At 36.8% G+C, this 22,982-nt stretch overlaps 1 protein-coding gene across 1 annotated transcript in view; it reads left to right on the top strand.

Annotated features, from left to right (window-relative positions):
• si:dkey-246i14.3 (ephrin A4) overlaps window positions 1-22,669 on the top strand; it is a 38,799-nt gene extending 16,130 nt beyond the window's left edge. The window contains exons 2-5 of the mRNA XM_057340533.1: window positions 8,919-9,214; window positions 14,050-14,118; window positions 20,599-20,625; window positions 21,027-22,669. Coding sequence (XP_057196516.1) covers window positions 8,919-9,214; window positions 14,050-14,118; window positions 20,599-20,625; window positions 21,027-21,121 — 487 coding nt within the window. The 3' untranslated portion in view covers window positions 21,122-22,669. The remainder of the gene's footprint in view (window positions 1-8,918; window positions 9,215-14,049; window positions 14,119-20,598; window positions 20,626-21,026) is intronic.
• The last annotated feature ends 313 nt before the right edge of the window (window positions 22,670-22,982 follow it).

Genomic DNA, 22,982 nt, shown 5'->3' with positions numbered 1-22,982 from the left:
ATGCATAAAAGCATAAAAGGAGCTTGTCAACGGCCACAATTTCATTTTTTTTCTAAGTGGCAATTTTGGAGATGCTAGGTTTCAGTCTGACAATAATAATTTTATACACATTGTTTTGCTATTTTCCAAAAGGAACTGAAATAATGAGATGAATTTCTCTTTGTTATTAGTATTCATTGTGTGTGTGCGCGTTTATGAGTGTGTTGTGCTAAGGCAACAAAGAAAAATCAAAAACCTTTTCAAGTAACCTCCTGTAACCTGCTTAAGTGCTGCTGCTTAGAAATCACATAACGAAGCATAGAGAGCGGTGGACAGGAAAGGCTTGTAGAATGAATGTCATTGTTAAGTGGTAAGAGATGGAAAAAGGGGAAAATATAGGGTACCAGATGGCCAAAGTGGGAGGCCAAGTAGGTGTTTGTCTGAATTGCCTTAAGGGTCAGTTTAGACACAACATGGCTCAATGAGCAAACACACATGTGGCCTAAAACGGTTGACCACATCAGACCTGCGTGAGAAGCTAAACCCCTGTTGGGCCAGCTTTGCGCCTAACGTGGGATTTGGGGATGCGCCACATGCTGGAGCTTAGGCTGGTTTATCACAGGAGGGGATGGGGGGCATATTTGTGACAGAGAGCTGGGGGGTTTGCCAGGCGGTTAGTGTGTGTTTTTGGATTTGTGATTTGTTATGGAGGCTGTGCATGCCTGCCTTCATCTGACTGGGAATCCCAAAAGCCTTCCTTCTTTTTATGTATAATTACTTATTATTTATTGTTTACCATATAATCAAAGACAAAGTGCACTACAAATTCATTGCTTTATGATCACAAGAGGGCATATTTCATTTAACGTAAAAATATTAATATTTAACACATTTTAATGTGTGTTCTGTTGAATCGCATTACAGAAAATGCCAAATGGTGTACTTCTGTTCTGTTAGCTGAAAGGCATTTACAGGGGATTTGGGGAATTGCTGTAGTGTTGTCATTTAGACATGTTTCTGTGTCTCATACTGTAACTACTCTGATTTTGTTTCTTGGTGCGTTCTCATATCGACAGTTTTTTTTAAATAAACGACTGTTGTAAATATTGTAATGCAATGCTATGTAACCCAGGAATGTCAAACTATGGGTCTATGATGAATGGTTTCTGTGTTAAAGGTCCCCTCGAGTGTTATCTGCTTATCCTTAAAAGGATATTTCACCGAAAAAGGAAAATTCTCTCATCATTTACTCACCCTCTTGTCACCCTTCTTTTTTCCTATGCATAACACAAAAGAAGATATTTTAAAGAATTTTGGTTAACCAAACATCGGCGGTACCCATTCACTTGCATTGGTTTTGTGTCCATACAATAGAAATGAATGGGTACTGCCGATGTTCGGTTGCCAGCATACTTCGAAATATGTTCTTTTGTGTTCTGCGGAAGAAAGAAAGTCATAGAGGTTTGAAATGACAGAATTTTCATTTTTTTAGGTGAACTATCCCTTTAAATCTCACAAAAACTCAATTTATTTAGCATTTTGGTTTGCCCTTTAATGTTATCTTGTAAAGACTATTCAACAGAAGCCTAATTATATTTTTCCACAGAGCTTCTAACAGTCCCAAAACACAAATGTAAACACGTAAACTGTAGTCTGTGACAAACAAGCTTGTGTGCTCGTGTTTATCAAAGAGAAATTTTGGCTATGTGCGTCTACACCAAACAAAACTAGATCACTCCCATTATAATTAATGGAGCTGTCTACACTGGGAGCGCCCATTGCGGCGACGCACCTTCAGTTGACAGACGCCCCATTTCTATATTTGACATCCAGCCCAGCTACACGAGACATGTTTTTTCCCAATCAACTTAATTATAATGTTTTTATTTTCAAATATTGTGTGTGTGTGTGTATGTGTCTGTCTGTGTTTGTACTGTATGTACAAACACATACTGTACATAACAAACTGTACAGTATGTGTTATGACCATTCATTGTTGTATGTAACTGTATTTAACTTGAAGAACGCCACCTGGCTAATGGTCCCCTGGGTAATTGAAGTTTAACGTTCCTGCAATAACTTTGCATAGTTAAAATGAGTGGTTGCAAAAACATTGGTATTTGTCGTGACTTGTCTACGCTCCCCACCACCTGTTCAGTGGCCCCTGATAATTTGAGTTTAAGACCCCTGGTGTAAACCCCTTTGTACTGAATTCCAGAGTTGCGTGATTTGACCGAGATCTTCGCTGATGGTTAGGAAGTCTCACAGGGCTACATCTGCAGCATGCCTGTCACACCCTGGTGTCTAACATGAACTGATGAGAGCGAGAGAGAGAGACGGGCTAAGAGAGAATGCGAGAGAGAACAGCACTGAGGGTTAATGGCGAGTTTGAGGACGACTTTGATACAGGTCATATTGCCGTCACATGAAATATTTGTGAGTGAAAAGAATCAGTGGCAATGATGGAGCGACTGGATGAAAGACAACGATCAGTATTGATATGCAACACAAACACAAGACGTGTTCCCCTTTTAGTCCGTGAAATGTGACTATCATGGGTTTGATTCCCAGGGAGCAGTTTTGGATTTTTTGGATAAAAGTGTCTGCCAAATGCATAAATGTACATTTGCTTAACAATTTATTTTCAGATTTTGCTCATTTATCTTCCTCTATTGAGTCTTTCATCGTGTTTGATTCTGATGGATGGGCCATTGACTGAAAATCAGTAGGTTGTTCGAATCCCTTTGGGAGAATGAATATTTTCCTTCTTTCTTTTGTTCTCTCGCAGTTCTTCTCTCTCTTACCCCTCTAGATGCCTCTTCTGTTGCCAGGGTCTCTCACATTTTTACCCTTTTGTTGCTTCTCTCTTCGTTTTCTCTGCATCCCTCCTTCTCATGCTGGCACATCTCCGCTGTGCAGTTCAGCTTGGCGGAGCGTGCTAGCTCACCTTCAGTCCTCAAAGCCCTAACCCTTCAAGCAAAACCTCCATCTTTCCTAAAACACTTCAGCTTTCTTTCTCTCACCTGTCTCACTGAGCTTTGCTCTACATATTGTCTTCTACAAACTCCAACACCTTGTCTGTATGTATTCTTTTCTGTTTCCCCTATCAAAGATGTTCAGATAACCCTTCTGTTACTCGCCTCAAGGCAGCTCCACATCACTATGCCCTTTCTTCTCCTTTCACTTGTTGGTCTGATCCAAAGTTCTCCTCAGGTTCCTTGACCACTGAGCTCGGCCCTAAAGCTCGAAGAACCCATGAGCTCATTCATCACACACGTCCCACTTTCCCAGCATGTTTTCATGTTTTGCTGTGGATAGTTTAGCATTGTTGATCAATTATCAGGTCAATTTAGCAATTATGTCGCGGCGTACTGTAAAACTACAGCTAGATAGCATAGCACTTTTGGTATGCACGCTTCGTCGGGGCTGCTCTGTATTCCTCCACTGTGGTTGTGAAATTGTTCGTGTTTTAATTATTCTCTTTTATAAAGGAATCAAAGGTGCTGCTGGCACAGTCGGCCCTATTTTCATTCACGCTTGCGCTCGGGCGTATACACCCACGCACGTTTTTTGAGTTTTACTATGAATATGTTTTATTATTAAAACCGTGAAGCGCATGTGTAATGGTATAATGACTCCAGTTTGACTCTTGTCTGCTCCGAGATTTAATCACACACTATATATGTTATAGACGTTATATAGATCTTGTAAGATGATCTACTGTGTATGTATTTAATCACTTAAGGTCTTCGATTGTGCAGGACTGGTGGATCACAATGCAAAAATGGGTCATAGGAGAGCAGGAAAAGAGGAAAATTATTTTTTGATGCTGTTCAACAGTTGATTTTGATTCAACGTAATTTTATCAGGTTTCACACTCAAACACGATTGAATCATGTTAAACTGAATTGAAATGGGAACTCGTGCGTAAGTTTTCATTTTAAAAGAACAGTTTTGGTGAAGTAGCTTAAATGCAAATAAAATTACATTTGACTTGCGTTCATACGTTATGGGTTATTATTAAAGGGATAGTTCACCCAAAAATGAAAATTCTGTCATCATGACTCACCCTTAAGTCTTTGCAAACCTGTATAAATGTCTTTGCTTTGTATAACACAAAAGAAAAACGTATTTGGAAGAACGTGGAAAACAAAACAGTTCTGGGGCACCATTCACTATAGTAGTTGTTTTCCTACTTTAGTAGTCAATAGTGCCCCAGAACGGTTTGCTTACAAACATTCTTCCAAATTTCTTCTTTTGTGTTCAGCAGAACAACAACATTTATAAAGACTTGGAACAACTTGAGGGTGAGTAAATAATGACAGAATTTTCATTTTTGGGTGAACTATCCCTTTAAGTGTTTCACAGTAAAATTGTGGCAGCCACCATGACAAGCCGTCTTGTGTTCTTGTGTCCAAGCCGTCTCATGGCTCTTTAGCACTAGTTCATGCATACATCAGACTGTGAAGTATATATATTAATCTTCAGTAAACCAAGAATTATTCTTCTTCATTACAATTCATTGCATCTGTTGCAGAAATGTGTCAAGCCGCCAGTGCACGGCAGATCTCTTCTTGAAGGCGAATGCATTATCAGCGCTGAATATGACCGTGATTACTATATAGCTTACAGGACCGTTTCTCTATGACGCAGAGCATTTTTCATTCTGCCTGACATTTTAACCCCTCTCTGCTGATTGCTTTATGTCTCCTGTCTCTTATAGGCTCTTTCTCTTCTTCTCCCTCACCTTTTAACTCACAATAACCTTATGTAAAATGATATGTAAATGTATGAGTCCATTTGCTGGCTTTTAGTAATGTGCCCTGTCTCTGTGTGTGTGTGCTGGTTTCATTGTTCTGCATGCTTAATTTTAGCTGTCAGTTGATTAAAGTGGCTTTGTTTGCGTGTGTGTAGATATGGCACTAATGAGGGCCAAATTATTCGAAATATATAAATAAGTCTTTCACTACATTTGTGTGGACGTGTGCGTTTGGACTGCTAAGGACATTTTAGGCAATTCTCAATAGAAATCTAGCAAAGCTGTCCTCACTAATATAGTGAAACAAATCTCTGTGTGTGGGTTAATAGAGAGATGTTATGCAGCATGAGGGTGTCGAACACAGGAGCGCATTTGATCAGAAGGTCTCGTCTGAGTTACGTTTGAATGACTCCTGATCGATTCAACCTGTCGTGGAGATTGATCACCAATACTGTGTCACAAGTATCGATCACGTCGCTGGTTCATCACTCTGGTGGCGGTGAGGAGCGGGGAGAGAACAGTAAACATATTTCCTTTCCCATTTTATCGCTCTTTCATCTCCACCATCCTTTAAAAAGAGACTCCTGCTCAGACTGGAACATGCGTCTAACTTCAGCGAAATGTAATTACTGGTCTTTAAGAATTATAGCAGTTTATTATAACTATACATTTTGACTACAGTTTAAAGACCGTCTGTGACACTGGTAAGGTTCAGATAGGGTACTCACGTTTCCATAATGCCATAATTACATACTGCTTCTAACCTTCTGTCCAGGAGGGTTAACTAGATTAAATACGGTTAAATACTTATTGCAGACTGTGGTTTTACAGAGGATTCATTGTAATATCTTGCATCAATGGAGGATTTGCTGTGCATTACAGCTTTTGGTGGTGTTGGTTACACTTCATATTGAAATAATATTGCACACTTATATCTGATCTTATTTTTAGAAATTAACTTATATCAGGTAGCCTACTTAAAAAAAATCCATGTTCAGTGTTGCCTTATTTTACACCATTTCACAATGGTAAGCTCAGAAGAATTAATGATTTTAGATGTTGGGTGCGATTTTGTGGAAAATCAAATCAGTTTGACATCATTTGGCTTCAATCCACGTTAATTTATGTAACCTGCGATTTTGTATTTCAAACAGAGATGGTGATATAGAGGCAAAAGTTATGAATTTTAGATTTTTAAATATTTTTAAATTCTTAATAATGCCAATTTCAATTTTGTTAAGCTTTTATCTTAATTATTCGTAAAAGATCTTTTGTTGTGAAAATAATTTGTGTTTTATACATAATTAAATTTTATGTTTAAAATGAGAAAATGATAGAGGCAAAAGTTATGAATTATATATTTTTTATATTTTTGGAATTTTCAAAGCCATTTCAATTTTGTTAAGCTTTTATCCTTAATTATTTGCAAAAGATATCATGAAAAATATAATAATGCTCTGTACTTAATTAAACACGTTTTAGACATTAAACATGTTTTTTATTATTACAATGTCCTCTGAAATACTTGATTCTGATTGGCCAATCGCGACATTCCAAGGTCTGATATTCCCAGATAACAACCGCTCAAAGGTAACCCGGATCCTGCGAATCATTTACAGTTTAATATTACACAAAAATTAAACAAATATCTTTTAATAACATACATGAGATTATATTTACAAATATTGCCTGTTCCTGGCATTTCAATATGAACTAATAAATACCAATAATAATACAATTAAACATGAAACCTGATTTTCAGATTGGTCTCCAAATGCATTAACCTGTGAAAAACAAAGCAAAAGGTCATACTTAATTTATTCTGGTCATGGACAGTGTTCAGTTATTCAACATAAAGAATCATTATATGAGGAGATCCCTTCATATGCGGCTGATTGATGACTATGTCTTTTTCTTGACAGCTAATTATCAACTTACGGATGTCTCATCACTGGTCAAGCCTGCAGTTGTTTGTAAATATGACATTTGCTGTCACATCCAGTTGTTTGGATGATGACATGATAGTTTTGATGAGGAGATGATCTTTTTTTGGCAGGGCTTATTCTTGATTCGGTAAGAAAAGTGAGGTGTATGTCATGAACATTTTATGAGCTTATGCAAAGATGACATCATACTGTATTTTCTGTGATTTAACCGTACACTGTGAAATAAGTAGCGTGGTGGTAATTTACTTTATCTAACCTATTTAAATGTAGGTAAACTGATTGTTATGTTAAACAATTGTTTGACTTCAACTGGTTTTATTCTAGATAAAGCGACAAAGGATTTTTATAGTGTAGTAGTTTACACTGCGGGTATTCAGATGTTTTTTTAACTAGGCCACAGATCGTGGGTTAGGTATAGTTCCACTCGAACTTTTCCTTTCTTTTCTCCCTCTCCACTCCATCTGTGTCTCTCTACCTCTTTCGCTCCTATTCTCTCTCTCTCTCTCTCTCTCTCTCTCTCTCTCTGGCCTGAAGTCCTTCATTAGCCTTTTTTCGTCTTCTCTCTGTCCACCCACTTAACACAGGATGACCCCCCTCCTCGCTTTTCTGCCTGCGCACCTTCTCTTTTTCCCTTTTTTCCATTCCAGACTTCCTCTGCCTCCATCGCACTGTCGCTTCTTTACAAAAGACTCCTGGTGACAGACCCGGACCGGCCGTCTTGCTCCCCACATCCTGTCTTTTCTTCTCCTCCGTGGCCTCCTCTCATCCCTCGGCCGTTTTCCTTCTTTGGCACACACGCACGTTTGCAGTGAAGAAAGACCAATTAAAATCCATCTTGTCTTCTCGCTGTCTCCCACCAAACTCTCTCTAGGGCCACTAATTAAAATAGAAGCCCTCCTCTCTCAGCCGTTCTTACCTCCCTCTTGTGTGTCTTTCTCTCTCGTCTTGTCTGCCTCTCTGCCCTGCTTTATAACCCCTTACCACTCCATCCTCACCTCCCTTTCTGTCTCGCTTCATGTCCGTTGCTCCAGACGTTTTACCCTGCTCTGCTTTTTTACCTCATGCGTACAGCACCTTCAAAATACTCTAGAACTATGAACTTCTTCTGTTGATCCTTCATTTTGACTCCTTCCTTCCTTTTATTGATGTTCACTTGTACACGCTTCTTTTAAAAGGCAACCATGTGTAAACAAATACAAGCGTGAATTTATTTACCAACTCACTAAGGGCCATTCTATGCTAATACTTACCCCATTAGTGCAACTTGACTTTTGACTTTGTGTGTGTTTTGTGTGCACGAACGTGTGTGTGTGTGTGTGTGTGTGTGTGTGTGTGTGTGTGTGTGTGTGTATGGGGATGGAGATGAATGATGAAACTCTTTCTAATTAGCATGACGCTGTTATTGAGAGCCATGGTCCGTATCTTGTGGTCTTTGACCTTAGTGAAATCTTTAGGGTTTCTTTTTTCTGGTCAGACTCAGCATGCGGTGTAGTTCACAACTTTCATATCAGTAAACTTGTTTAATTCAGGCCCATTAATGCGTAAATACGCATCGATACATTGAAACGTGACATTTTTCGTGACCGTTTTCAAGACATTTTATTGTGGATGGGTAGTGCTTGGAAAACGCTTGAAAATGTTCCAGATAGCACAGGTACGTCTGTAAGATGTCTGCTAAAGAGCTGAATATCTGGAAAACATCTCCTGTGTAAAAATATCTGATCAATGGCAATTGTACAAACATTCTAAATCGTAAACGTCTTGCGGACATCTTTTAGATGTCTATATGACATCTGACAGAAGACATCTCAGAAACGTAAATGCAGACATCAAGTAGACGTCTCCCAGATGTATGTGTGCTGTCAGGGGCTAGTGTGGGCGAAGAGGGGTTTTAAAGCCAAAAACTGCATATTCAAACATAAACGTATTCATGTGGTCTTATTTTACAATCACGCTGTTTTGCTACCATCTTCCGTCCACAGCATCAGGTTGTAAAGATGTCTGTGTCACGTTAACGCATTTGTTTTCCAGCTTGGAGCTCGTGAATGATGGCGACTCTTAATAATATTCCACCGTGCAGCCAAGCAAACAGATGAAAGTGTGATTCAGTGCAGGTCCTGCTGACACATCTGAATCTGCTCTGTCGACTTGGAAAAATGCCATTTTAATGATTGTGGCAATGAATTTCTCTGGTGATAGAAATATAACCTCTAACACACTCCTCTCTCTCGCAGGTTAACTGGCGATGATTACTCTGTCCAGGTCAATCTGAGTGATTATCTGGATATACTGTGTCCCCACTACCCTGCCAGCCACCCGTTGACCGGCCCCGTCGAGACTCTGGCTCTCTACCTGGTGGCTGAGGGCCAGTTCAGAGGCTGTGTGGAGACTAAAGAGGCCATTAAGAGATGGGAGTGTAACCAGCCGTACGCTCCCTACGGCCCTGTCAGATTCTCAGAGAAGATCCAGCGCTTCACACCCTTCTCCCTGGGCTTCGAATTCCTGCCCGGACATCACTACTACTATAGCTGTAAGTGAACAGTAGTGTTTGGGAAAGCACATTGAAAGTGTAGCTTGCCAAAATGATACTCTACCAAGATACTCTTTTGTTAGCTATAAGTAGTTAGCTAAACTATAAGCCTAATTACAACTAAATTCTTTAAAGCTTTTTAACGGGTAATACCTTTTCACATGTATGCAATAGTTTCATACTCAGATCATTGAACAGTATGTTTCCATCCACTTATTTTTATGTGCATTTTGGGATATCCCATAGAAAAAAATGCTGAATGAAAACTGCAACATCAGCATAAACTAAAACCATGCGCAAAAAAAAGTATGCGCTAAATTGAGTCAGATTTTTTATTTGATAAGACGCAGATGCATGTATCGGCCAGTAATCGGTATCGGATGATAAAAGCAATTTTTCACACTATCGGCTAACGGCTGATAGTTTAAAAACAGCTGAGGATCAGGGCAGCAAAATGCAATGAATTTTTGCTCTGTATATAGAAAATGTTAAGAAACATCACCAGTTTGATATTCAATATTAATAGTCATTATATGAATTAATAACACTCAGAAAGTTAATAAATATTAATTTAATCTTCAGAATCGGTATTGGCATCTGCAGATATCTGAGTAATCAGCTATCGGTATCTGTGAAGAAATTTAGTATCGGTGCATCTCTACTATATATATATTATTTATAACGTACCATTCTCCATTTGGATAAACTTCCATATATATTTGCCGATTTTGAGGATATTTAGGATTTTGTTATGTTTGAGCCACTGGTTGGAAATGCATTACATTATTCTCAAGTTAAATTCATAACTGTGAATGGAAACATATTGTATCTTATGAAACTGCTTAAAACTATCAAAACTGATTTTTTTTTTTTTTAAATGCTAAATATTAAAGTATTCATGTTTGACATAGTGAATATATATCAAAATTAAATTATCTACTTTTACTACTGGTGGAGCATGACGGTAGAACATATATCCATTCAGTATCAAGGGAACACGTGTAGGCCTACTGATGTGTTACACAAATGCACTTTAAGTCGCTTTGGATAAAAGCATCTGTCAAATGCATCAATTTAAATGTGTTCGGCTATAAAAGAAATGATTGAAGGTTAGGTACTAGGAATTTGGAAAAGAAGCACGTAAGTGAAAATACTCTTTACTTTTTTCTTGCTATTGGCCCCACCCTCCTGCTCTCTCCTGCTCCTCTCAATATGATCCTAAAGAGGAAGGAAAGATGGTCCGTGGCCATAAAATTACATGACATTTTTTCCTGTTTTTTACAGCTTTGCTTTAGTGCCAAAGCTCTTCATATCCCTCATGGCGCTCTCTCTCATTCTCCTGCCCTCTCTTTATGTATCATAAGAGGGTTTAGAAACGCATACAAGCTTCGAGAGAGTTGCGATAGAATCCCGACTGTAATGTGCTGAATAGCTTGATAGAGTAAAGAGAAGGAATTAAAGACAATCGATACAGTGACATGAAGTAAACGGTTAATATGAGGCGTTGAGTGCTGCATGGGGGGTGTACAGACGGAGGGGTCTTACAGGGTGAGGGGTGGTGGTCAAAAGCAAGAGAAGAGGAGCACGAATGGGACAACAAGAGCCAAAAAGAGGGTGGGAAAAGAAAAGGGGAGACAGGAATGAGGGGAAAGTATCTTTACATGAATTATGGCAGTGATGACTGGGACAATAGGGCATTGTTCAAGTATGAGAGAGTATACACAGCACAGAGCCTTTGTGGCAAACTTCACAAACCCACCCTTGCCCATTTATTGTGATTATGTGTGGCTATTGTTCACTTCAAAGATAGTAACAATGTGTCTGTCTTTATAATTGTTTAAGCTGGATCCTGAATCTAAAAACAAGGGATCAGTGTGTCTAACCTAAATTTGTATTTTGGGTCAGTTTTCATTACTAAACCCAAGTGAGTTTCTTTCTTCTGTGAAGCATTAATTCATTCATTTATTTTGTATAGTGACCCACAAAAAGATTCTTCAATGACAGTTTCTAGTCAACACAACTTTTAAGCCCCATGAAAGTATGTCATATGACATGTGCGCAATGCTCTAAACCATTTTCAAGCTATACGCTGTAACTCAAGAACTGCTGTGACCGAATTACGTACTGTGAGTTGAATGAGTTTCATGAATGAATTAGTCCGATTTGTGAAGTTCAATCAGTCCAATCTGTGACTGAATCATTTAGTTTGATTTGTGGGTTGGTTCATTTGGGTGGACTAATGACTTAAAAGATCTATTCGATCTGATCTGATCTCATCCGGACTCACTGGGAGAGAATATTATATTTAAAAATAAAATGATTCTGTGCACGGAACTCTAATATGGCTTTACAAAATGTGGAAAATTACAAGACATACGGACTACTTTTATTATATTACCCTTTTCTGCTTTTATTTTTTAAACTTTTTAAAAACTTTTTAAAAATGTTATAAACAGCTGAAAATTCTTGAGAAATTCTCGACAAAGAATAGACATGTTGATAACACATGGGTGAGTAAATAATGACTGAATTTTCTTTTTTGTCAGGGTGAACTCTTCTACTACATTGATTTCTTTTAGACCGAGGCAATTTTGTGCCAGTCAAACAGAAGCTAAGACACACAATTTCGGTCTCCTCTATGTCTGCCGTATTTTAATGGTCTTATTTGTCTGCTCATAAAATTCTGAGTTTACTTTTGCTTTTGAGGGGTCACTCAAATGCTATGAATTGTACCCGTAAGTTATAGCACATATGTGTATATGGGTTTCAATAAACCCAAACACACCCGTGCAGCCCTGCTGGAGTCAGCCGTTCTCATTATCGTCAATGTGAAATTACGGCGCATGCTAAATGGACGTATCTGCGGTTGTTAGACGTCGGGTTAAAAGCCTCTCTGCCAGATGAAAATGGCCACTGCTGTGGTGTGCGTTACTGAAATGGCTGTTATGGATTTATGGTCATGATTCAACATGGAGCCAGTGCTGCTCTTTAAAACAGCAGACTCACTCAGGCCAGAATTTAAGAGTCTTTACATCGGACCTGCTGCTCAGATTCTTGGAAGAGAACTCGCAGCGGTGATAGCGTTGATAACATGGCCGGCTGCTAATGAGGTCTGTGTGTAACGCTCTTCATTTTGAAGCAATGTTGTGTTTTGGAGATTTATGTGTGTACAGGATGTTGCCCAAATTTTAAATGTCCACACAAATTAAACATGTCAAAACAAACTTGAGTTCATAAATTGGGCTCAGAAATGAGTCTAAATAAAATAATGTTCACAGGTTTGCATGTGGGTTAGGTGTAGAAGTAGGGATTTCGAATCGATAGCTTTGGCCTGGTATGCAGTCTATGAGATGTCCTTACTAATATACTGTAGTGTAACATATTAATACCTAAGGGCAATTCCATGCAAATGTCAACCTCATGATGAAAAAAATCAAGTTTTCACCATACTGGTAGCTCAGATGTCAATATTTGGTGGTTTAATGAGTTTTTAAAACTGTCGATATCGCCTACCTCATAAATAAGCACATGATATTAAAATACATAACTATTTTGTGGTCAATAAAGAGCCATCCCTTCTCCATTTGTAAAACATTATTGCTTCTGGTTTGTACATTTTAATTCACAGAAATCCTACGAAGTATGGCATCTCTCGAAAGCATGCTTTATTTTTTATCACATCTGTCTCTTTTAAAAAGAAGGGCATAAACTGATATTTTTCTGATGTCTGGACTCTGTCATCAGGGGTTTAGTAAAATATAAATAGAAGGTTCAATAGATTGGTAATAAATTCTCGGACAATTTATAATTCAACTTTTGTGAAAATGTCACATCCACAACGCTGGAAATTCCCATAAACAGCAGCTTCTTGCAGGAAGTTGAATTTTAACGTACCATTTTGGTGAGTTTAAAGATAATAAAATTGACTAATTACTTAAATTGTGAACCCACTCTGATTTCAAATAGTGGATTTTGAATATAACCTCCGAATATATTGTTTTTTTTTCAGGTAACATTTTTTTTTCATACAATGAATATGCATAGTTAGTAAAATAACTTTGTTTAGATTACTTTTATACTGACTATGTGAGATTTTCAGAGATTGTTTATGCATGTTGTTTTTGCCACATTTAATGCATTAAACATCTAACAAACGGTTTTCGCATGACATTTATGTTGTCACTAGCGTGTAATTTTTATTAGAATATTAAATTGGTGTAAATGAATATGCTTTAAATTGATTTGATAAAATAATGCACAGAGTAAATGTATCTTTTGCGATAGATACACAAAAACTATCATAAAATACAATCACAAATATTTTTCTAATATGGCTACTTACAGAAGTGTTTACTTCTCTGTATTTGAAGTGTTAGCCCGTGTCTGAGCGGTTTGAAGCAACTATGTTATGAAATTTTGTTGGGAATAAATATACAGTCATGCTTAAATCAAACCTGTTAGGCGGAGACGGGCTGAAAGAAAATATGACCCGCAGGTGTGCAAATAGTGCTGTAATGGTGTAATCATGTATAGTTATGAAGTGGGAATGTTTGCGCACAGCCCATCTGACTGCATCAGAGTGTCCATCATTTCTGCAACGGCTCTCATTCGGTCCTGCCGAGCTCAGCATTAACAAGAGCGTTACGGCTCCTGCTCGCGCTAATGGATTAGCCATTCCATCGAAGTCAAGCAGTCTTTTTATGGCCTTGAGTTATATGTGTATTTGTGTTTTGTGTGAGCAGTCATAAGCATCGATTTGTTGGCAGCAAATTTAGATTCCTCGTTCTCTGTTCCAAAGACATCAACCTCCCATTTCGCTGTCGTTCTTGTTCTAGCACTATCGACGGATGATGGACCCCCCCTCCCTTGTATGAAGCTACGAGTGACTGTGTGTTGTCCGCCCAGTAAGTACATACCTCACTTTATCTTTTTTCTTTTTTTGTGTCTACACTTTTATCCTTGGGGAAAAAAGTCCCCCCCCACTCACTTTGTCACGCACACAGATATCCCCCTCTCTCTGCACGCAATCTCTCCCGCCCCTCCCTCTCTAGCCTACCTTCCACACATTGGTCTTCATCATCCCATTTTGCCTCTTCTACAGATGTATTCGGTTGTCGTTTTGTCTTCCATCTTTTCTTTCTCTATTCTGATCCTAATGCTTGCTTAGGGCATGCTATTTATTGTAAAACTGATTTTTACATGTTTTAAACAAAACAATTTTTCCTTTTATTATTTTTTTAATGTGATTTATTATATTATTTTTTCTTTTCCTGGGTAATAATCCTAGGGGTTTGTAAGGGAATTGCAGGGACTTGGGGAGATTATGCCAATGCAAAAAGAAAAATTTGATTAGAAACTAAATGAAATTTAAATAAAAATAGAAGTAGTTGATTAAAAACTAAATAAAAAAAAACACTTTGATTACAAACAAATATAATTTAAATGAAACAAAAATTGTTAGTAAAAATAGCAATAACAATAATAATTGAAGATTACATGTTAAGTTATTTTAATTGTATTTTTACTACCAGAGGTACTTTAAGTACATATTAAAGGTGGTTTGGTAATAATTTGGGAACTCTATTTTTAGATTCATACCCAGTTGGTCAACTGCAAAGAGAATTAAAACAAAATATATTCAAATGGAGACCCTAAGTCTAAATGCACATTTTTACATTTCTAATTTTGGGACGAATACATTATCAGCAAGCAGTGATGTCATTTAAGCTCAACATTTCTTTTATAATATTTTTTTGACAATTTTTGACATTAAATTTTTAGCTTAATAAAAGCTTGTGCGTGTGTGTGTACATCGAGCAAGGCTGGCTCTCAGCCCCCTGCAGTTATGTTGACCTTCCGCTCTGCTTGGCTGATGCAGGATCAGCAGGGAATGCCGCCCTGTAAGAGTGGGAATGGCAGTCCAGTCCGTAAGCCGTCCGACCCAATTCCACCTCACGCTTCACACATGTACATACACGCACACCAGCTAAGGAGCTGTCTAACCCAATATCCAGCTGGTGCCCTGGCCCCAAACCTGCCTCTTGGCCTCTCATAGTCTCCCTAACTTTTGTGGCACCTTTTGTAATAATTCAGTCAACCTAATTATGCTGTTAAATTGTTTAAGATGTGTAGTGAGGCATCCATGGGCTTATTTAAAAGATTATGCCATTCAGACTCGAGCACCAAGCATACACATCTGAATTACTTTATCTCTCAGCTGGAAAATTGGGTAATCATTGTTTTTATTCCACATAAAGGAAATCAAATAGAAACTCTGTGTCGTGAAATCTAAATCTTAAAGCATTTGCGTGTTGGGCGATGCTTTGCTGCATTTTGAGAGTTGTGGAACTGAGGACATTTTTATGTTTTCAACATTTTTGTGGTCAGCGTGAAAAATATCTTATACAATTGATTTAAAATGTTTGTGTGTGAAATATCTGTAGCTGAGAATGATCTGAGGTGGATGATGTTTATTTCAGAATGTTTGATAAGGTTTTTGTGCTGTTATTTTGAAGGAAACGCGTCCTTCATTGATTCTGAATTCTGAGTGACAGTTACTTTATTATCCGTGCTGGATGCTTTAATGAATCCCATGGAATGACAACTTTCCTTCCTCATCTTTGCACATTTTCCTCCTCTCATGCTCTCGCTTCAGATGGCCCATTTCTTTTATCCTCCTCTCTTTCCCTTTCTCACTATCTTTTCCCTCTTTTTCTGTTCTCTGACTGAAACTAATCCAGACTAAACTGTAGCATCCCAGCCCTTCCCTCCTGCTCTTCTCTCTCTTTCTAGTGTTCAGTAGCTCCTGGAGTGGCACTAATCTCCCCCACTCTGTTTCCTTTAGTCTTTTCCTCCCCTCCTTCACTTTTATGATCTGTCGTTACCAGAGCAAAACTAATCATACAGTCTCATCCACTAGACTTTCACTTGCACCCTCTATCTCTTTTCAGCTCCGCCCATTTCCTGATTTCTACTCTTATTTCATCGTGACACCTCTTTTATTGTCTTCCTGACTAGTAATTCCCTGAGCCCATACTAAAATTGGGCACATTGAAATGCATGATGTATGGGTTTCAAAGATATTAAAATGTCACATAATTGTACAAATATAGACGTTTTCATTGGACGGACGCGCTGACCCAAAGTTATTTTCCGGTCTGTGTTTGGTTATAATTTAACCATTTATTTTATATTGAATTAATATTAATGTTAAATTGTATACATTTTTTATTGTATGTTAATTTTATTAAATTAATTTAAAACTACTAATCAATTATAGATTATTTGCGAAGGTCTACCGGAAGTTAAGTTTGGGCAACATAATGATTTCATATATTAAACAAATATACAGTTTGACACACATAATAACATGAATTCATAAGTATATTTATATATTAAATATATTGTCTTTGTGAAAAATCATGTTTTCCACTTTACTGCACTGTAAAAAAACTTCAGTTAAACAGCTTCATTACATTTTTAAAATCAAATCAAATTAAACTTAAATTATATTGAACTGACATATATTGAACTACAACTAGATTTTTTAAGTCAGTTTAACATGATTAAGTTCAATTGACTCATAAAGCTAAATTTTTTTAACTTAAAAAAGGCAGCTGAAATTTGTGATTTTTTACAGTGTGTATATCTCACTCAAATGGCGCAATTACCATATATTTATGCAATATATTTAACAGAAATAGTTTTAGTCTTGGTTCCAACATCTAATCTTGGTGTTGTTATTAGTGCACTTTTTTATTAAATTGTAACAGTAATTGTGTCATTTTTGTTCCATATACAATATATACTAATTCCAAATCCGTTAATAATAATAATAATATATTTTATGTATATAATTTTATATGTATATAATTGTATAAAACACAATCAGAAAAATAAATGAATATGGCTTTAAAAAGTTTTACAAACATTTTTAAAAAGAGAAAATGTGTATAGAACAAAAAATATAAATATGCGCACATTGTGTTGGCCATGGCCACCTTGCTATCTCACCAGAAATTGTCCAATAAAAAAATTGTACTTGTATAAAATCTACCATTCTGTATATCTTGAACAAATATCTGAATGAAATGAATGTCTGCTTTTATTTTCCTCCCTTGCTTTTGCTCTGCTCTAAATATTTCAGCTCTCACATTATAAAATCACCCCCTCCATCTTTTCTGCATGCCGTCTTCCACACCTTCACGACCGTTTCCCTCTGATCATTTCTGTGTTAAGATGAATGAAAGCAGAGGTGTGTGATGGGAGTTTGTTATCAGGGCATGTTTTGTGCAGCTGTTGTTTGTCCCTCCTGGTAATGCTGCAGACTGACTTTGGTTCCTTCTTGTGGCAGGTCTTTTATCTTCGCATCTGTGTTCTGGGTTCTGTCAGACCCAGAAGCATTAGCCTCCCAACCGTTAGCCATAGCAACAAATGCTGCAGTCGCAGCTAAACCCCAGTCACGTTGCACTTGCAGCTCCTGTTTAAAGTTTAATCGAGTAGAGGGCTTTTCAGTTAGATCATTTGAACTATAATGACCAGCCTCGTGGGGTCCAGCATGAACTAAGGACAAAACTGAGATCAGGAATTGTGTCATCACGACAGATAGCATCATACTGTCTTTTCTGGGATGCTGGTTAATGCTGCGAGAAGCTTTTTTTACCGTCTCCAGTATGTTTGAAGCTTGATGTTGAAGGTCTTGTAGAATATAAAGCAAATGTGTCTTTTTATAGAGAGGCATTGATTCTGCCGTTTGAGTGTAACAGTAAAATTGTTCCCCCTCATGCTTGAAGGCTCCCCAAAAGCTCACATCACAAAACTGTGTTGCAGTTAAATCCGTCCCCTTTCTTTGCTGTATATATGGTATATAATGCTTCGCAAGAACCAGGTGCTTGCAAGAAAAACTTTCATTGTTTATAATCTTGTGTTAGTGGGACGCTGTGGTGAAATTGTAAAAATAAGCTCCCCAATATTTTGCCTTGATAAGAGTCTTGTCACAAAAAAGCTCCTTTCTTCCTTTGCACTCGCTTCTCAACCTCCACTTACTCGGGGCAACTTGTCAAAACATTAATTCTGCTGTTGTTTTTTTCGCTCTCTCTCATTCAGACTCTTACTTACTTCTTCTCCCCCCTGCGGTGAGAAACCATTTCAGTCACTTCTACTTTCTCTCTAATTGATCTCTCTCTTTTTCTCCTCTTTTTAACTCACTCAGTCCCGCTGTGAGCACATTTCCTTTCCCAATATCGGTCTATTTCTCTGTCTTTCAGTCTTTCCGGCTCTTCAGTTAAAAAAAAACGAAAATCCAACCATTTTACTGCCCACCTCTGTGGATACCTCACACTCTCCTCTTATCCACCTCTCTCGCCTTGTTAGTTTCTTTTCGCCAAAAGCGCAAAAGAAATAACATTTGTTAATTTAGAGAACAAGCGTAGTTTTTCTCCACAGTGAATGATTCTTTGGAAAATATAAACGAAAGGCAAAAAGAAAAGCATGTACGTTTTTGGAACGTGTGCTGTGTTTTTGGTTTGGCTGTAGTAAGTAAGGTCCAGAACTGCAGAAATGTAATGATGTGAGGAGTTGGGTTTCTTGTTTCCCTCCCTCTCTTCAGCTCTTCATCTCTCGCATTTCTTTGCCAGTCGTTCGCTGCGTCAGACCATGGCAGCCATGTTTGATACGAGAGAACAGCAACTGCAGCCATTTTGTGCATGAACATAAAATGCTGCCATTTTGTTGTACGAACATTTAAACATTTTTACATTAAAAATAACTCTTTTTTTTATTTTTATACAAATAATATTTTTTCTGTGAGAAAGGTCTCTCTATTTGGCCAGTGTTGGTTACCCCTCCTGTTTCTAACAGTGAACATACTAGAATAAGCAATGTGTTGTTACATTTGCTATGTAAATTGTAAAGGTAATTTAAAAGATTAGAAAATATATTTAAAGGAGGCTACTCCTATATAGCTTGTACTGTTGGATTTTGTTTGATTCCATACCTAAATTTAATTAATAGATATTTTTTTATAAAAATATGATGTCATTTTGTCATAATTTTAATTAAGACAGCCGTTGAAAAATAAATCCTCATCAGTGTTCGTAAAGTGCTTTATAAGAATTTAAGTTTGTTTGATATTTTTATTTACAGTATTTTAAACCTTATTGCAATTTTGCTCCTGTCAATTGTATTTAATTTGTTTGAGAAATCAAAAAATATGCCTCCTGATTTTCATAGATTTGATTCATTTGTGAAAAATTTTACACGCATAAATTGTACACATGTTTATCAAACACACACCTTTACGTGAGTGTTGCATTATAAATCTATGCCATTTTTTATATTTTAACAAATAAATTTGCAAACTCATAGTAATTAGCCTACTTAAATTATTAAATTAGTTTAATTTGTTGTGATCATCTTATACATATATGTTCTTACACCACATTTGCCTTTTTATTTTTTATGATAAAATGTTATGATATATTTTCCACATAAAATGTATTTGTTACACCACATAACTTTTAATATATTGAATATATTGAAAATATTTTTAAATAGTCAGAGCACAATGAATATGTATACATGTATTTTTTCCTGAATCTTAAATCTTGACATCTACTCATGTATGTTTGTACACTTGTTCTCTTACACTATTGTTTGTTTAGCCAACATATTTATTTTCATTTTTGTCCCACTGTGTTTTACTTACCACCATCACATCTAAAATCTCACTCCTTTTGTATCTCTGTACCTTTCTGTGTCTCTCTCTCCATTCATCTCTTCTCCATTATGTCGCTCAGTCTGACCCCTGCAGAGGAAGTGACACTCAGACACGAACACCCCCCTCTCCACTTTCGTCTCTTGCCGTCTGACCTTCTTACAGGCTGTCGTCTTCCCCTGCGTTTCTCCCTCTGCTTTTCTCACACTTCTTCCCCTCATCTTTTCTTCTCTCTGTCTTCTCCTGTGTTTCGCTCCATCACTCTCTCTTTGTTGCTTTTGTGGCTCTTCTCTGTTCACTCTTGTATCTGCTGCTCCTTCGTTCCTCTTCCCCTCTAAATCTTTCCTTTTTTCGTTCTCCTTTCATTCTTCATCCTCTGCCAGTCCACTTTTTTGTTGCTGCAGAATCTTTCATCTCCCTCCACCTTCATTTTTTTTGCTCTTTTTCTGTGTGCGACCTTTAAAAGAATTTGCATTAGGGATGTATTTTGGGGTTGCGCAGCCGGCGGTAATTTTTCAGTTTGTTTCTGTGTGAGTAATGCTAAATGTGACAGTATGTGCATTTTTCTCCTCATTTGTTCTCAAGAATGATGTTCCAGTTTGTAGTTCTTCAAAAAAGAAAAACTACACCTCACATGTCTCTCTCTCCCCTCCCTCTCTGTTTTCAATAGCAACCGCTGGATCATCAAGACAAGAAGGTAAAAGTTTTGTGCCGTGCAAGAATTCTGTCAGCTCCACTCATTTATAAATTCTTCTTATCAAACTAACTATTCACAAAGAATTAAAGCTAAACCTCTTCTCAGAACAAACTTTACTTTTCTAAGCTTTTATAGTTATTTGATCTCAAATATTTATTATTATACTTTGACGTATTAACTCTCATGTACACACAGTGCTATGTACATGTTCTACTAAAGAAAGTAAGAAAACTTTTCGTCTTCAAGTATCTTTATGTATCTTGTTTTCTAATTTGAACTTTCTGAAGCTTTGTCTTTTTTAAATAAGGTGCTACCTTTTAATACTTAGTTACACATGTACTGTAAAATGGGTCTGTCAATAGAATAAATGTAAATAATTATATTTGTTTTTATTACTTTAGCCACAGAGAGACCATCAGACAGCGTTGCTTTGCATCCAGGGACAGGTGGACTTCCTCTTCTCCTCATTTTCCTTTTTTTTGCCTTTTCCCTCTGATATCGGCTCTTAAGTAACTTTAAAAAAATCAGACAAGCAATCAGTTCCAGCAGATATTTCTCTATAATCATTAGACTTAATGCTGTTCACTCTCGACAGTGCTCTAAAGTGCACGCACAGACGGACTCCCACTTCTTTGTTCTGTCATTTTTTGTCACACTATTAATCTCTACCCCTCAATTTCCTGTCTGGCACTCTCACCGTCCAATCACAGCCTCTCTACTCCTGTCTGCTCTGATAAACATTCACTGTGTTACTGACCAACACTAATCTACCTTCAAAGAGCTTAACTTACTATTCAGTTTCTTTAAATGCCTGTTCACATGAGACAGACTTTCTCTTACTCCCCTCATCCTCTATAACCCCTGCCTCCATCCTACTGTATACACCAAACTGAGCCAAAGAGTCCTGCTGTATGTACTACTGAGAGAAAGATCAGGGACAAAGTGACCGCTCAAACCTGCGATCACCAGCACATTCAATCCCGTTGAACCACTGGATCAACAGTTTTCCAGTAGTGGAGGGATTAATGACTGGAAAGAAAACAATCATGTACAGAAAATCACAACGTTTTGCTTTTTCTACCCTTTTTTAAAGAACACTTTTTCATCTTTTAAACGAAGAAAAGACTGAAACCAAAGCTATAACATATTAAATAATCATTTAATGAGAACATTATGTTTGTTTTGGAGGATTTTCTAGATTTTTTTTAGCAGTGATGACCCACATCAGTTCATACAGGAAAAGGAAAAACTACTTCCTGTGCTACATTTGTAGATCGTTTATGACTGGGCTTCTCTTCATGTTGTTGGTATGCACATTTTGTGACTGCCTATAAAGTGTGAAGGCAGTTGTATAAACTATTTGCTAATCTGGGCGCTTAACACCTTTCAGACAACACAACCAAATTCCCACTATTTGTTTTTCATTTATATTTGTTTTTAAATCTTTTTTGATACACTTTCTTTATTGTGTGTTCCTGAATTCTGTGTTTGGTTTTACTAAATGAGGGAATATATAGTTTTTAATGTTTAAAAAAATTAATGGACATTGATTTATGGTTTTCTAGTATGAAATAGTTTGTGGATGATAGCAGAGAAAACGGTATGCAGAGTATTGTTTAAAATATGTTTTTTATTTTATTTTAAATTATTAGTATAGAACAAAAATAGATTATTGTATAAATAAATAATTCTTATTTCCAGGATATGAGTATTTGAGGATACAAGAAAATGTGTGAATCAATTGGTTTAATGCCTAAAAATATATTCAATACTTTTTTTCTTATAATTTGAAGTTAACTACCCCCTTTATTGAATGTTTAGATTCTAAAATATATATTTTTTCTATTAATTTCAGATATGAAAATAATAGGTGCCATTTTTTTTATGATACGTAATGACATTTTCTTTGTAATTTGAGTGTTTTACATTTTTGTGAAGTTGTCAAGCATCTTCTGTGAAGATCTCCTGTCTAAGCCATTTTTAAAATGAGCTATAAAAATAAAAAAGAAATGTACAAACTTTTTTCATAGTATAATCATTTAGGAAACATATTTGTATTTCAGTTTTCACATTTTTTCAGAATTCTTCGTAATTGAGAAGCCCATTGACATTTTAGGAACAGTAAAAAAATTATCTATAATAAAATAGAATTATTTAACATTTGTAATGTTTTGATATCATACAAGTAGAACCCAATAATTCACATTTATAAATCAATGTTAAAGGAAAAGTTAATCTCAAAATTGTTCTTTTTTTACTCACCCACATGACGGTCAACATGTTTTAAAATGTCCCGGCGTCTTTGTAACACAAATAAAGATATTTTAGGTGACATCCGAGAGATTTGGCCTCCTCAT

Source organism: Triplophysa rosa, linkage group LG8 (genome assembly GCF_024868665.1).
Source record: "Triplophysa rosa linkage group LG8, Trosa_1v2, whole genome shotgun sequence".
Lineage (NCBI taxonomy): Eukaryota > Metazoa > Chordata > Actinopteri > Cypriniformes > Nemacheilidae > Triplophysa > Triplophysa rosa.
The sequence above is the reverse complement of the archived record's forward strand: the minus strand, read 5'-3'. Positions and strand labels throughout refer to the sequence as shown.